This window comes from Glossina fuscipes, unplaced genomic scaffold, assembly GCF_014805625.2.
Source record: "Glossina fuscipes isolate IAEA_lab_2018 unplaced genomic scaffold, Yale_Gfus_2 1, whole genome shotgun sequence".
NCBI lineage: Eukaryota > Metazoa > Arthropoda > Insecta > Diptera > Glossinidae > Glossina > Glossina fuscipes.
The window spans coordinates 28,392,470-28,409,561 of record NW_023998415.1 but is presented as its reverse complement, the minus strand read 5'-3'; the positions used below and the strand labels follow the sequence as shown (position 1 = coordinate 28,409,561).

Here is a 17,092-nt window from a genome sequence, read left to right as displayed (position 1 = left end):
CCCCCCCTCAATTAGAGACAAAGTATGCAAATGGTATAAAGTATTTTATGCTATTTATTTAGTTTAGACAGTTTATCGTTTGCAGCCAATGGATTCATAGGCCTGCTTATACGCTCACCAAATACTAATGAATCATGCTATGTTCCTATGTCCTATTCAAGGACCAAACTCATCATATAACAAAGATACGATTGAACTGGCGCGTAATGTTAGTGCATTGAAATTGCAAACTAACGCCACAACGGCCAGTAGTTCCCGGGACTGACTGACACGTATCTGTCGTCACTAAAAAAAAAAAACTACATTGCTTATAGGACGTCTGTCAAATATCCATGTCATTTAGATCATTTCCTCATAAACGATGATGGCATCAGCGAACGTATCTTTGTAAATTTATTGATCAAATATTGTTTCTTAATGGGAAAATAGTCAGCAGCGGCTTGATTGTGAAAAAAAGTTATGGCAACACTTCTCCGTCGAAAGCAACAACTGATCGGTAATGATCGGCTGATTTTAAACGCGGTTAAAGGGACATCCATTGCATGCTGAACACATTGGTTACTCAAGATAGATGATAGCATTAAAAAAAAAAATAAAAAAAAAAAAAACATCAACAATATTCTGAAAATTATTTTTGATAATCGAAAGATGAAACTACAAGAGATAGTTTGCTGGATAGATATCTTGAAGAGGGAACGGATTCACTGCTTTATACAAAGATTTAAGCATGAAATGGACGGCGCGTTTACTCACCGGTAGGTCAAAAACCTGTGTCATCAGCTAATCGCTAAACTGGCAAAATTGCATAACATGAAATTCGAATCGCTGTCATACTCATTGCTCTACCGCTCAGCATATATTATCTGTTTACAAATCTCAAATGGACTTATCGGGGGAGCGAAAATTGAGGGAAATTATTTCATGGCGGAGATTTAAGGATGACGTGAGAACGTTCTATAAAGAGGAGATCGGAGCATTGGAAAAATGTTGAACTGCTTATACCGTTATATTATGTACTTTCAAACCAAGTTCTTATTAATTCTTAATATCAAACGTAAGTTTAGATCCAAACATTCCACACAGGTCATATTTATCAAATGAAAAGAAAATTATTACGTAATTCTCACTTATTTTTTTATATACTCGTTTTCTTCTCTACTTTAACACAAGAATTACGCAGAGGGTGGTGTCAACTTTCGAAACTTTCGACCGTTAAAAAGAAATATTTGTTGACTTTTATTTATGTGGGGGGATAACTTAAAGAGACTACAATCGATATTTTTTTTATACATCACTGAGACATATATCAATTTGTGTTAGATTGTCACAAGTTTCAAATATGAAAGTAGGCCCGTGAGATTCGTACCACATATTCCTTTATCGAGAATTAAGCCAAGTTTGAAAAATAAGTGCGGGAAAGACGAAAATATCTGGCGACAAATTTCAAAATAAGTGTTACTCAGTTAGTAGTCAGGGTCATCTATAAGTTCAGTTAAAAATGATGCACTTAATGATTAAAATGCCATCATTTTTCACCCTTTCCAATATCATTTTTAATCGCATTCGCAGTTAGTTGGCCTTCTAATTACAGTTTGAATTACTTTTTACATTAATTCCAGAAATATTTATTAATGTTTTGATTACGACAACAATGCAAGGATTGTAGTTTCTTAGCCAACCAACAATTAGCTATAAAGCATTTTCGGTGACGTTGAACAAGCGTATGTTAATGACGAAACAATTTCACTGCATTCGTTAGTTATTGGATTATTTTAATTTTTCCTTCTTATTATTACTTTGTTGAATAATCTCCAAGAGCTGTTTGTATAAATCGTCGATATTTCTAAACTGTTGTAGTTTAAACAATTGCGAAAGGATTCGAGAATTGAAACAAATAAAAACTGTATAGTGAGAAGATATGGCTCACCTTACATCATACTGCAATTAGTCATATGTCGACATTTTAATATAAGTTACTATATGGTAAGTGGTCGCAGAAGTGATCCAATCCGACACATTTTGAGCAGCGTTCCTCGTCGATGTCAGTGTATCTTAAAAATTTTGCGACATGTAGGTGGGTGCGGACAAGAAAACAAGACTGACGGACTGGCGGACAGACCGACTTAGATCAATTGAGAAAATGTTTATGATTTGATTGGTGTTGCAAACAGCGATATACACAACACACAAGCGCTTTAGAATGTAGCAATGTTTACTCCTGCAAACGATTAGAGGCAATAACAGCCAGACAGGATAGTGAGTCAAAAATTGTAAATGCGGTTTATTCTGCCCTTGAAAATTGCAACAAAAACAAAAGAAAGAAAGAAAGAAAGAAAGAAAAATCCTCACCGAACGAGAAAATATAATACAAACGTTCATAATACCTATAATACTTAATATTATTATAACAAATATTTGCTGTAAAACACGTGCCTCATCATTCTATATAGTTATTATAATAAGAAAGTGCAAATAAATTATTATTATTTCTATTAAATTTGATAATTTTATTTACACAACTGATATTGTATTGAAAAGGTACAAAGGATGATAGTGTTAAAAATCATTAAATAAACATATAGGGGCAAGTCAAATATTTAACTATCACTGTGGGCGCATTAGTAAACCGAATGGTTAATACTTCTTTGCCAATCCACCTATGGTGGTTGTAGATAATAATAAAACAAAAAAAAAAATCGGTTTTCTTCGCGATTACTTGAATTTCTAATGTCTACTGCGGTCACGTATGTATGAGCAGGTAAAACTCTTCTTCTCAATTCCAACTAACTAACAATGCTTGTGCGGTCTTAGAGCAAATCCATCAACAAGCAAGTAAATCAAATTGATTCACTTAGGGTAGACGACAGAGGTGCATACAACACACCGGTAATTCTAGTGTTAACGCTTGAAATGCTATTGATCAGTCAGCAATCACAATACTTGAGCAAATAACGCTCTGCCAAGAGAACATAAATAACGTAGGTAAGTAAGCGTGCATGCCGACGACTTTTGAATACCCATCATTTCAGGTGAATGTAAGTAAATTATTCAATGCTTTTTGCTAAGAGCGAGCGCTTAAAAGTTTCTTTACATAAAAAAAATTCTTACTATAGTGCATGGCCTCTGAATTCTGATTGTTGATACAGTGTAATTATAATATTGTCGGTATACAATATCGACGCGGAATATATATGTATGTCCCGTATAATCGTAAGTAAGCTTTCCGCTAACTTTCATCCGTAGCAGACTAAACATCACGGTTTACAAAGTTTTTGAGAGAGTGTTTGAAGCGTGTCCTGTGCCGCGGTGCAACCAGGCCGACTGAATTAATTTGCTTTCATTTTCAGCGACGATGGGTGCAAAAGTGTTCTTAAATCGTGTTTCCCGTTTAACGATAGAAACGTTAACGCAAACAATTTAAAACAGTTTAGCAGTAAACCCGTTTTTTTTTTTTTTTTTTTTCTTTCTCTTGCATTTTGCGGACGTAATTAAATTAACCTCCTACGTAAGTTTTTGCGGTTAATAAATTATTGATGCGTAAAGCGAATTTACTAAAATCAAACAATTTTTGGGGTCAACTTAATATGAGAGCGAAACCGCAATATTTTCGCGGGGAAAGCCAGAGTAGTAGCTGACGGGGCAAATGAGCTTCCGCCAGCGATATTTGGTTAATGTAATTGTTTAATTGTCCAGTTACGGCGCTGTTTTTAATATGAAATACTTCTTAATGGTTTTACTTTGATTGTTGCCACAACTACTAAAGACATTTTCAAGCAATGCGATTGAAATTGAAGCGATCGAAAATACCCTATCAAATATTATGCCACAATATAAATCACCCTAAGAATTGTTATCTAGATGTTCATTTGTAACGAGCGTGCACACGAAATTTATTAACAATTACAAATTAATATTTATCTCCATTATTCTAATTAAATATTCAATGCCTTTCTTAAGGAACGAAATGCTTGAAGAATATTGTTACTAGGCTATAACGAAAATTGCATACATACATACGTACGTGAATACATATATTACGAAAATATGTAAATAGTTTATTTGCAAATTTCCATAACAACAACAGGCGTTAATTAAACAAGTTAGATTAAAGGCTGAATATAGACAACACAGTAAAGAGAAATATTATAAGTCACCTTTCTTATCTCTCCCCAACGAATGATAAGAGTATTTTGGAAAATGTCTCAACTCTATCGCGTAATAGTATTACCTAACTCTGCGAATGCTTAACGAAGTACTACGAATTTTTGTTAATACGATCTCTAACCTGAGTTTCAGGCTCATCTCTCGGATAACTGCTGAAGATCATATTAATTTTACGATATCGTGCATCCTTAACACTCTAAGGAAGTTCTGGTTTTCTTCATCGTATGTTTGCACCATTAGTAAATTGCGACTGATTAAAAATCTCGCGTCATGCCGCTAATCATGTCTTCTGGTGCGAATGTATATGATAGTTTAGATCGTGTGTCTAGCAATAAATGGTATGGTCTTGGATTCCGCTCTTCAAACGTACCTACTAAACATCAAAAATCTAGCCTCTCTCTCCTTAAACCCATCCATACTCGAATCCTAAAATATTTGTTTGCATGAAAAAATGTTGTTCGCCAAATATGAACGGACGATGAATTTAGTCCTGCCTGCACACTAGTATTTATCATCATCCAGGCCAGCCCTTGTTAATGCTGTAAAATTTTGGCCCTCGTTACCATTCATTATTAAGACGATTGTTAAAGCGATTGTTTGAGGGGGTTGAGGGGGTTTTTAAGGTGTCTATTAAGGTCTTCTATAATCTTTAATATAAAATCTATAATTACGTTTGTACCAGTATTTCGATAAAATATCTATATACCATAGTTGCTCACAAATGCGCCGCATGAGGCTTCATTACCTTATTGGCATATTAATGCTGCTTGTAATAATAATAATCATTGTACAATTGGTGTATCTTGTTTTATATTGATGGATGATATTCTTCTCCACTTCTCTACTGTTTTGCATTATCTTTAGCACTTACTTGTAAAGCAAAAACATATCCATATTTAAAACTGATTTAGGAGTTATGTTAAGCATAAACAAAAATTTAAAAGATCTCCGGATCAAGATGACATCGCATGTTTCCACGTGGACAGTAAAAATAGGCGTAAAAAAAAAATTGAAAAATTAAGGCAATATTTTGTACTTAAAAGTAATCATATGTTTGCAAATCAATTCAGACAATCAATAGCCGATATAATCACTATCGGGTTTGAAGTTAAGCTACGAATTTTGTAGGCATAGATGCAATTAATTATCGCAGATCTCTCTATCATATTCTCTGAATATCTTTCCATAATTTTTTTCTATTGCCTCAGTGCTCTCCAAATGTTCGCAGTAGGATTGAGTTTGATCACGTTCCCAATAAATTGGATGAATATTTCATGGGGGTACTGTGAAGTACTGTTACAGATTCCAACAAGTTTTTATATTTATAGCCATCCATAGGGTTTTTCGAAATATATCAGATAGACCTTCTCCCAAGAAAGGCGATCTCACATCACAAGATATCTTCATTTTGACCGAAGTACATTTCTTCTCGCATCATTCCCAAACATAGTTATTTTTTGTTCGTCGCTCGAAAGCGTAATTCGCCATTTCTTTTTCGCATTCTTATCTGCATCAATGTTTATAGACTGAGGCGAAGTTATATGTTCTAAGCAAAGGAATTATCTGAGCTATTCCTATTTGATAGATTGGCACGGCGAGCAGTTCGGAATGATACGGAATGAAAAGATCTCGCTTTGCTAAAATTATCATCTGACTATCGGTACCAGGAGAGGTTTCTTTAATTGCTCTGCATCTGTTAATACTTTTTTATGGGTTCAAACGATTCGTGGCGAAGTCATCGGACCGACCTAGTGAAGCGGTAACGAATTTGTACGTTTTTTTTCTCAGATTTCGAAACTGATGTCCTGCTCGTCCTCCTTCTTCGATACAATGATTTACACTATCCATCTAATATTATCATAAAAATTAGTTCACATCGCATAACTTTGTTAAAAACTACGATTTACTTCTCATGACTTTAAAGACGACGAACCTATTTCAATGTCCAGCGGAAAAAATCGACTAAAGCAACATAAAAAAAGCCCTCAACTCTTTATTGCAAGAACTAGCTCACGTGGAATTTCGCGAATTGTTTCTAGACACTTTTACCACATGTAAAAACGTTGTGTGAGCTTTGTGGAAGCTAGCTTTCACAATTTTTATGGCATACGGAAAACGGAAAAATACAACTCGTTCAAGTTTTTCTACCCACCTCTGCATATATTGTAATCCGTAGTAAGACCTATAAGCACAAATCAAGCAGTGACATAGTTTGCAATTTTCCTTTATCAACGCGAAAGGGTTCGGTTCGATTGTAGTTACATTGCTTCTAATCTATCTATTGGTCAAGGTGCGCAAGAATGGTGATAGAATAGTCCGATGTTTAGCGCGTTTGCGTACAGAAAGAACATCGACAACTCACTGAACACCTGCAAAGTGTTCCAAGGACAAAAAACAAACAAAAAAGGTATATGTTATCATTTAATATCTAACCTACAGTTGTATGTGATATTTGATAGCGAAACAGAGAAAAAGATTCCCAAGCTCGGCACATGTATCCAGCACATCGTAAATGTTGCAATTTATATTCCTACATAATTCATGGCGCACCCAACACTATATACTATGTTCTCTAATTTGAAATAAAATTTTTCGTTAATTACCGGCCAAAGCAAGCATGAATTTAGATGAATTCTTAATTAAGCTGACGAGGAATGAAGAAAGATTTAAGAATAAATTTTCCTTTTAGACAAGATCTTGAGATTATAACGACTTACGCGCATGAAAAGTGAGAAACATGATTAACTCGGTATCGCTATTTAAGCTGATCAAGAATACAAACATATTTTATAGAAGGCCTCCAAATGCATATATTCAGGCGGTGCACACATTCAACGAACGTGCTGTTATGGAAATCCCAAATCCAGATCATTCCAGCTAATTAATTTTCCCAAATAATAAATTCACTAAAGAGGGAAAAACCAAATGCGCATTCGCAGGCGCGTCATGCAGCTGTCTCGGCCGATGAAATCGATTAGCGGAAAAGCGGATAGGGAAAAAACCAAGTGCACATTCGCAGGCGCGTCATGCAGCTGTCTCGGCCGATGAATAACTTTCGCGGGAAAGCAGGTTATCGGATTAAAAATGAAGCCATGAATTTAGTTATAGTCATATATGCTTGTAAAAATGTATATAAATAGAATATTTAGCAAAAGAATGTGTGACCACTCATTGTTAGTTGCCATCACGATCAATAAGTTTGAGGACTAAGTAAGAAGAGATGCATTTTTTCTTTGCAATTTCTTCTTTCAACGTTTCCTAGTGCAACCACTTCTTTTGGGCGTTCGCTGAGTTTTTCCACCAAACAACAATATTTGATAATACACAAAATTTAGATATTTGCGTTGTATTGAAGATAGCAAAAGCAGTGCCCACTGCGATTGGTGAAGATGTGATCGAAGTGATGTGGAATTTTGGTAGACTTTGTTTAACAATTCACGCTTTCCAAAAGTGATATAGATTTTTTTGCTAGTAACGCAATTTATTTGTTAGTCCCGGGACTTATTGATCGATATGTTGATGTATTGTATACTTTCTGGTGAAAGAGTTCTGACTTTATTCACTTTAGGCAGATGAAGTCGTCCAAAAATACAATTGTGTGTCAATTTCTGTTTACCTAGCCTTCGTCTGTTTACGGGTTAATAAAACGTATAAATAAACATTTAACGTGTCGTCCTGTAATTTTTATTGGAGCGAATGCAGCCGAATTGCTAAAAGGGTGGTCGTAAGGAAGATCAGGTGCTCGAGAACACAAGAATATTTTAAATTGTCAACTATGCCCTTTCATCTGAAAGTTATGTGCTGAAGTTCTGCAACTCTCGTATGATATTCGCCGCATTGGGTATATAGTACTGTTACGGAAATCCCAAATCCTTACTAAAGCGGAAGACAAAAGATATTATATCGAGTAGAATTCAACCACTTTTTTACAAAAATTTTTATTATGAATGAATGGTTTAGCCATAATTGTCCCAGAGAAGGGAGCCGTCACACCAGTTAAGCAAAACAATATTCGCTAAATATCATACAAATCTTCTGTATCAGCTGAAAAGTATCCCGATGTAGGGAAGAAGGACAATCGTTTCTAGTCAGTTTACGGGTAAGATATGCAAAAGTATCTTAACATGAAAATAATGCTACGTTTTTAAGATGAAGTCTTAGAATGACACAATTAAATGTATATGAGAGTAGCAATAAAAAGGTTATGCTTTCCAGTCTCACTTTAAGGACGAAAACTACTTCAAATGAAAAGTTCTGACAAACTGCACTAATTGTAAGGCAGTCGTAAAATGACCTTGGTGGCATCCAGTTGTTTCTTGCCACAACGAGAGCATTTATTTTGCCCTTTTACAAACGCTTTGTCTTGTTCTCTCTAAGAGCTAAAATGTATTCATTCCTCCTCTAATACATTACCACCACAATTTCCACTATGCACGAATTATTTTAGTTTCAATTAAATTTCATTTTATCAAAACCAATTTTGTTATGGCAAAGATGTAAACAAACGTTTTCGTGAAATCGTGGTCGTTTTACAAAACTTAAGCCACGTGTGAAGTTTCTATCACGCAAATGACTGCTTCTTGTACGTCGGGCGAAGAGAATGAAACTCGAACATATGTAAGGTAGATGAATTGTCTCGGTATTGGCATACGTGACCAAAATGAAAACAATAATGGCGCTATGTAGCAGTGGTAAATAACGTTTTTTTAGTCTAGAATGAAAAAATAGGTGGAGAGTTTTGCAAAAAAAAAAAAAACCAAAAAAACAAAGAGCGAGCGAGAGAGAGAGAGATAGCTAGCTAGAGAGTTCTCGAGAAATTCTATTAGATATCAAATGCGCGCTTTCGAAGAAAACATAATTAATGCTTTGAAATTTATTTAAGTTTCCAATTCTGCAAAATAATTCTACAAATACAAAAAACTTCTTTGATATCTTAGTGGAATTATCAGAAAATTGAAAGAGGAGAAAGGTGATAAATATGTATGTGCAAATTATAAACATACATAAAGTAAACACATTTAATTTAATTTTTCCTGAGAAAAATTCATCCCATAGCCTATTCGTACCAAATCTGATAACAACATGATTATTTTATTATTTTTCGATAGTATCATATAATTTTAAAGCTAACTATTATCTCATTATTCTATAGCGAAAAAATATTTTAACCCTACTTGACGGTTACTCAATGAAATGAACATTAAAGAAGATTTTTATGCAAACATTGCAAATTATGTTAAATGTATGCAGTTACTTATATGCAAGAGTGTTTCGCTTTGCTGTTAGATGCTACACTCATAATCTTAAAGCTTATTAAGTAGAAATGTCCACGCCACCACAATACTTTGATCATTATTTACAGTTATGCACAATTGCAGTTGCGTAACATTCTCTCAACGCATTTTTTTTTTTTTTCTTTTTTCACAATTCGAAGATTAAAAAAAATCGCATTTAAAGCGCAATATGTTTCTGTTTAGCAAATGCCAAACATTGATAGAAATGTTTATTTCATATATGTCTTAAACTATTATTTAACGCCCGGTCAATATTGTGTAACAAGAAAAGTAGAAAAAAATATTTCGAATATACTTTGGACTATCAATTCTTAGTAGAAATGTTCTTCCAAATAATCAGGTTGTCATGTCGTGCCGAAGCCAAGACTTACCCCACATGCCAAAGACAGTTTGAACGGCGAGCAAAGTTAACCAAATCAGTATATTACGTCTCATGGTTTCTTCCATATTATTTTAATTTTTTTTTTTTTTTGTTTTGTAATTGATTTTAATTTTCTTTTTTTTTTATATCTATATTTATATTTATAATGAAAATAATTTAGGAAAATATTTAAATTATATTGATATGTAATGAAACGCACGTTCACACGCTTTATTGTAGCAACACGCACTCAAAAGCATTCACTGAACGAAACACACACATGCTGTACAAAATCTTATTGACTTTCCATATACATAGGCATGTACGTGCAAGCGTACAATTAATTCCGTCCAGACAATGATTTTTTTATTTATTTATTATCAATTGAATTAAGATTTTCAAACGAGTAGATAACTAGTAAATATTGTAGTAGAAAATTTTGACACGGAACCATTTATTATATGTTAATACTTTTTTTTTTTTTTTTTTTATATATTTACGTATATTATTCCGCGCATTCCGCACAAACTCTCGCGATAGCAAAAGCTGCAAAATAAATCAAAAAAATTTTGCTCTACCCTTGTTTAGCGCATATTTTGACGATTCTTCCCTCTCATTCATTTTTTCTCATATTCTTTTTGTTTCGCTCATTTCATTTTATTTAATTTAAAACACGTCTGTAATTATAACAGCTGTAACATTAGAAAACACCTGATTCTTAAACATATGTTTAAGCAAATGAAAAGCTGCTCTTTTTATTAGTTTTCGTAAAGCGCGCGATTCAAAGCATTGCAAAATGAAAAAATAATTTTTACTATATATTTTATACTTGGACATATAAGCTACAAATCTATTGGCTTGGTCCATCTCCATTCAACATACCAAAAAAAAAAAAAAAAATATTTTATAGTTCGGAGTTTCGGAAGAAAGTGCAAATTAAGATCTTTTATTCTTTTCTCTTTTAAATTTTTATAATTTTTCTGTTGCGGTAAAAGATGATTTAAATAAGTGAACATATTTATCGAATTTCTCTCTTACATTTCCTAGATGTAATTGTTTCTTATTTTATTCTTTTTATTGCTACACTATTATTATCATTTTTATTATTATTGTTATATAAATTATTATTTAATTGCATAATGGTCGCAAAAGCGTGTATGGTATGAAAATGCAAATATAATAAAAAAAAACTGTTGCAAAAAGGTCGGTTTTGAAAATCTCTGCAAAAAAATTGCAAAATTGCTTAAATTTATTAAATGTTTTAAAATAGAAGAAAATTTATTACATTTGCGATACGCAATTTTTACCAGAATACATAACAAATGCCATTTTTGATCCTCTATCGGACGCAGATGCGGTCCCAACACTTTATGTAGGCACAGCTGAAAAAAATAGCCCATCAAAATAAGAAGTGAAACAAATGGAACAAATGAATCTGAGCAAAATGGACGGAATGATGGATGAGATGGACGACAATATGCCATCAATATGAACAAACTTAGAATATATTAGGCATATTAGTTTCGATAATCAAAATAAATTTCCATAAAACGGAAATAATTTTCCCCAAAATGGATTTGAATTTCCGTAAAATAGACGTAGTTTTCCGCAAAATCGAAATATAAATTAAAGTAATGAAAATAATAAAAATGTAATTGTAAGTAATGAAGGTGTAATTGTAAATAATGAAGATTAATTTCCGCAAAATGCAAAACTTGAGTAAACTGACAACTTAAAAAAGAAAATAAATATAACGTTTCCTTAGTAAAGCCTATAAAGAATATATGTAGCGTGTAGTGGCAGCGTAGCTACCATTAAATCACCACTTTTGATAGAAAAATTGCGAGACCTTCAACAATAATTATATTCTCTCCATCTCTGACGAATGGAGATATTATGTATTTTATTTAAATATATTAAAAAAGCTGATTTTATTATAATATTAATTGAAAGTATAGTTATATTATTTGTTTTATTATATAATTATTTTTACTTTATTTATTAATTTTATTTGATTTTAATTTTTTTTAAAATTTTATTTAATAGATGAGGCAATTTTTGTTTTAAAAAAATTATTCTTTAAGACTTTAAGACACTTAGGCTTAATAAGATGGGTAAGATAAATTGGTAAGATTAATAATTACAAAGGTTAAAAAGAATAACACAATTATTTTATGAAAGAGTTAACTGAATAATTGTTCCTAATACTATAATAATATTATTCCCTTGTACGTAAAAAACTTTTTTAGTTTGTATTATTGGAGGTTTGATTGGTTTTATTATTTTTAATGTAACTTTGTACTTTTTTTTTAACAAGTCTATATTTTTATATAAAGCCGATAGCCTGTGTTGCTAGTGCTCAATGTCTCTTTTTTTAGTCTAAGAATTCAATTCATTAGTCTAAAATTAAAATAATAATAATAATATATAAAGCATTTCCGTATTTTTAAAGTTTATTGATTTCTATTTATATATATTTTATTATATATATTTACTTTATTTATAAATTCGATTTAATTTGGTTTTATTTAATTGAATAGATTACTTTTTATTATTACGTAAACGCGCGAAATTATCAAAAAAAAAAAAGAAATAACAATAATATGTTTACAAAAAAAAAAACAGTAATAAAAACATGTGACGAAAATTAATTTTTTAATTTTAATCTCAGCAAAGTCAAAAACACCCACCTTTCATAAAAAGCGTACAGGAAAGCTACCTTTATTCTCAGAATTAGAAATATTGCATATACGTACTTCTTTTATTATTTAAAATGTCTTTTTGAGAATAAAATTCAATGCATGTCTTCGTTAACATAAATTCTCAATTTTTTTCTTTTTTGTTGTTGCAAGATTTAATTTTGTTCTATTGTTGTTAGAAGTCTTTCTATTATTATAAAATTTTTAACCTGGCAGCGCTGCGCGGAAACAACGCAGTTTTTTCTCCTTTACTCTAAAATACTTTTTTTTATAAAATTAAAATATCGAAAAACTTTAACTTAATTGCAATATAAAGCGTACTTTGTGACTTAAATAAGCACAAACGCGGTCTGTTGCCAACTTCCCTTCCTATTGGTGTGAAGCGGAGCTCTCCTGCTGATTCAACTTTTTTTACTCGTTCTTCCCGCTGCATCATCTTCTTTATTCAGTTTAAATTATAACGGAGCGGATCTTAATACTGAACCGACTTTAGATCCCTGACTGAAGCAAGTGCTGGCTGAGAAGCGTTCTGCTTGCACAGTTGATAATATTATTTCGATACACATCCGCCTGAGTGGCCGAGTAGGCAAGAGTCTCGACTAGCAACTCAATAGTCGTGGGTTCAAATCTCAAGTGCGGTAGAGTTTTTTAATAAAAAGCCGATAGCCCTAGATGCTAGTGCTTTAAGACTTTAGTCTTAGAATTTATTCTCTGGCTAAATTTATAATAATAATAATAATAATATTTCGATACAAAAAGCATCCTCAATGCGGGAAATCACCTATCTCGGAAAACAAATTGAAAAGGTTCACAACTAAGCTAAATGTATTCAACGATTTTGAAAAAAAGCAAACACGTAAATTAGCTTCCCCTGATATGCCAGTGAAAAAGCTCAAGCTAGACATCACTTCGGAGATCAATGTATTAAATAGTGTCGTTCCGGCCGCCACCAGTGATAATCAACCTGAGATGACTGATCTAAAGTTACCCTCTCCCCGTGATTCGGCAACCGTTATCCAAACCCCACTGATGAATCTATATGATTCTGATGTGTCGGGTGACAACTGTGCTTGCATTGAAATATGCCCGAATAGCAAAAATCAACGTGCCCTTTAACCATAAGTGTGCCATAAAACTCAGCTAAAACATATTAACAGACGAATTCAATTGATTCTTAAAAATAATACTAAAAGTATTCTTAAAAGTCGTATTAATTATTATTAAAAACTAATGCAAAGTATATAAGAGAAATAAAGAAAAAAAGAAAAGAGAAAAATAAAATTCATGGGAGAAAAAAAAGCATGCACATGTCCAGCACAGACGCACACCCACAGCCGGTACACATCCAAATTTCGAACCCCTAAGACATTGCTGACATGCAGAAGCTTGGCAGCAGATAACAGTAAATAAAACAATTTCATTTTTTAACCATAGTATGCTGTAAAGATTCCAAGTTAGTTTAAATACGACATAGGCAAATCCAGCGTGTTAAGGATAGTTGCTTCGATAGAATTTAAAGAGTCCGATGTTGAGATTAAGCTTTAGGAAGATAAAATTTCTAGAGAAACGATTCGGCAAACCAAAGACTATGTCACCAAGTAATGTGGGCAAATCTAACAGAAGCAATCTATTTTCATAAGGCGACAGAGAGACACGTGGGTGCCAACCTAAACTGCTAAAGGGCAATTAGCAAGAATTGCTTTTGAACAGATTCTGTTGAATCAACTTAACGGCTATGGGACAATAGAGACAAATTCAAGTATTAGCCTTTTTAAGTTTATGTATAGACTTTTTGTAATCTAAGGATCATGATGTTCTATAGATCATCATTTAATAAGCCTAACGCCGACCTAGCTTTACTTAAAGGAGGGTTTATGTGGAAATTAAAACGTAATATATACTCGAATCGAACTCCTATGATGAACGTTCCCCAACTTTTGTAAATCGATGAAGTGCTCAGTATTAAAAGAATTTCTCCTTCAGTAGGAAAGCTTTTTGCATTTTTTTAGATTTAATTTCATAAAATTTAATGACCAAATTATTGAAGTCAGTTTGACGTTGATACGAATGCGATTCCAACAAGAAGAAAGAAAACGATTTGCATCAACAGCGTACCTTAAGATGTGGTTGAATTTAATCAACGAGTGGGGATCATTGATTTATATAAATAAATAAAAGAAGTCCTAAGCGGCTGCCTTGCTTAAATAGCAAAAAATATCATAGGCGAAAAATTATTTGAATTGTCGAGATATGACTTTTTATCTTATTCATCTTATCAGCTAAAAATAAACAGCCAATGAAGTCAATACACCATCAAGGGCTACGTTCAGTTGAAATTTTGCTTTTTCCATCGTTGCATTCAATGAAATATTTAGTGAAATGTAAATAGCGATAAGATTTTTTATTACAGTTAATATAATGCTAATAAAGCATCATATTAACTCTTATTCTAAAATGTATACAGTTTGATTTTGAATAGTTGGTTCGTTTTTGTATACGAACATTAAATATATCCCGTGAATTGTTGTGAATTAAATTGAATTGTGAAGGATATGAATGTATTCGTCAACAATGTCAACCATCAATGCGATTAAAGCGCACAATTGAGGTAAAATGTTCAATATTGAGGAAAGACGATATCTTCCATCACAACAACACCTGTTCGCGCATATTTTCAATGATTCGTTGGTTGCAAACAAGATATACATTCACTGTTAACGCGATTATTAAATGCTTAAAATCAACTCTCGCTCACGCGAGAAGGGCTACACCAAACGTTAACGTAGTATATTGTTGCACAATTGATCTTTTTTGACGTATTCACTATACCATCGAATAAAGTATATACGATACCTGGATTTAGTTGGTGCGATTTTGGTTTTTCGCTTATGAACTACTTGACCTTTGTGAAAAGAAAAACGTTTAATTTTGACTTGGGCTTTGGGTGTGAACTCTATTGAAAGGAGGTTGGATCAAATCATTTTAAAAAAGTCCTTGAGTAAGAAGAATATAACATATTTAATACTCATGCAATGGGATAATATTTTAGTTTCCGTTGTCGTCTTGATTTTTTCCAAACTATTTTAAATCTCTTCTTGTTAGTTGATTCACTGCGTAAATACAACCCTGTTAAAAAGCGTTTAGTTTTGTAAAGCTTTTTGTGTGTGGTTGTGTTGTAAAACTGGTATCGTCTATGTTTGTTACTGTAGCGCTGGTACCCTATGTAATGGTTGTTGCAAATTCTAATTTTTGTTTACCTTTGTGATGCACGTGCTATTGTTTACATTTCAAACGGTTTTTTTTTTTTTATGTTTATCTAGCACTATTCCATCCGCAAAATGACTACTAACCACACTTGCATAAATAATGATCAAGGTACCATCTACAAAATGACGACTAACCGCACTAATACCATCTACAAAATGACTACTAACCACACTTGCATAAATTATGATCAAAATATTATGGTTATATTATGGTTAAAATTCATCGTGTTTTACAGTTAGTAAAAAATTTTGGATTGCCATTCCCGTATTAGGTCATAGGCGCCATATTTATTTCCTTGCTGTTGGGCAAATATCTGGAAATAAGGAGGTTATGGCAGATTCTTAATTTTTTCATATGATTCATATTGTTTTTTTTTATCTAAGCAAATTATTAAAAAAAAAAAAAAAGGAAAAGGGTAGAAACACAGATAATTTATATTTAATGTAATGCTGGAGAAGAAAGACTTCAAAAAGTGAGAAGAATTCGGGATGTAAAGTTTATACTCTTCAGGGTCTCATGTGCTTCGGATAAAAATAGTTTGATTATTTTTTTTTTTTTAATTTAATTTGATTATACAGATATCCGCCATATCTAATGTAAGCCAAATGAAGTTTTTATTCAACGCATTTCTTTAATAGTCGAAGAGGCACACAAGATATTGCAATGTAGCTGCTACGCAATTGGCTGATGGTCATCAGTTGTGAATGAAAAAAGTTCTATAAACGATCGGCATTTTCTTGTCCGAGTAAATTTTAATGGCTTCATTTAAAATTTTTCCCCCTCTCTACAGGCAAATCACGAATGACTATTAGTCTAAAAATAATTGTTCATTTTGCCATTCATGCAGCAAGTAGAGAAGAGAAGCTTTGAGTGCGTGCGTATCCATTGAAATCTGCGAAAGGACTGCACAAGATGATTTTTGTAGTCAGTCTGGATTGTCGAAAAGAGATTAATGGTACATGAAAAAAATAGTAGTAGGCTGAGAGAAAGACAGAGCGGTGGTAGGGGTATATATGTGCGTGTGCGTGAGGAGTAGAGGAGAATAATAGCAAGGCAATACTAAACTATAAATAATTCTAATAAGAAAAAAACTCAAAATATTCTCTTAAATATTTTATATATCTTTTCTTTTATTTTGTTTATTTATTTTTTCTTTTGCTTTCTTAATAAAACATTTCAAATATATGAGACTGATTTGAAAAACATTTTTTCTCTAAAATGATGACACGTTGAACTACGCCATTACAACTTCAGTAATAAACGAAATTGTTTAAAAATAAACAGAAAGAAAGTAGAAATAAAAAAAA

The 17,092-nt window shown here is 32.5% G+C and overlaps 1 protein-coding gene across 1 annotated transcript in view; it reads right to left on the bottom strand.

The window, feature by feature from the left end:
• Positions 1-10,321, bottom strand: part of LOC119645202 (protein cueball) — a 21,019-nt gene extending 10,698 nt beyond the window's left edge. The window contains exon 1 of the mRNA XM_038045216.1: positions 9,830-10,321. Within this exon, the coding sequence (XP_037901144.1) occupies positions 9,830-9,905 (76 nt within the window). The 5' untranslated portion in view covers positions 9,906-10,321. The remainder of the gene's footprint in view (positions 1-9,829) is intronic.
• Between the last annotated feature and the right edge of the window lie 6,771 nt (positions 10,322-17,092).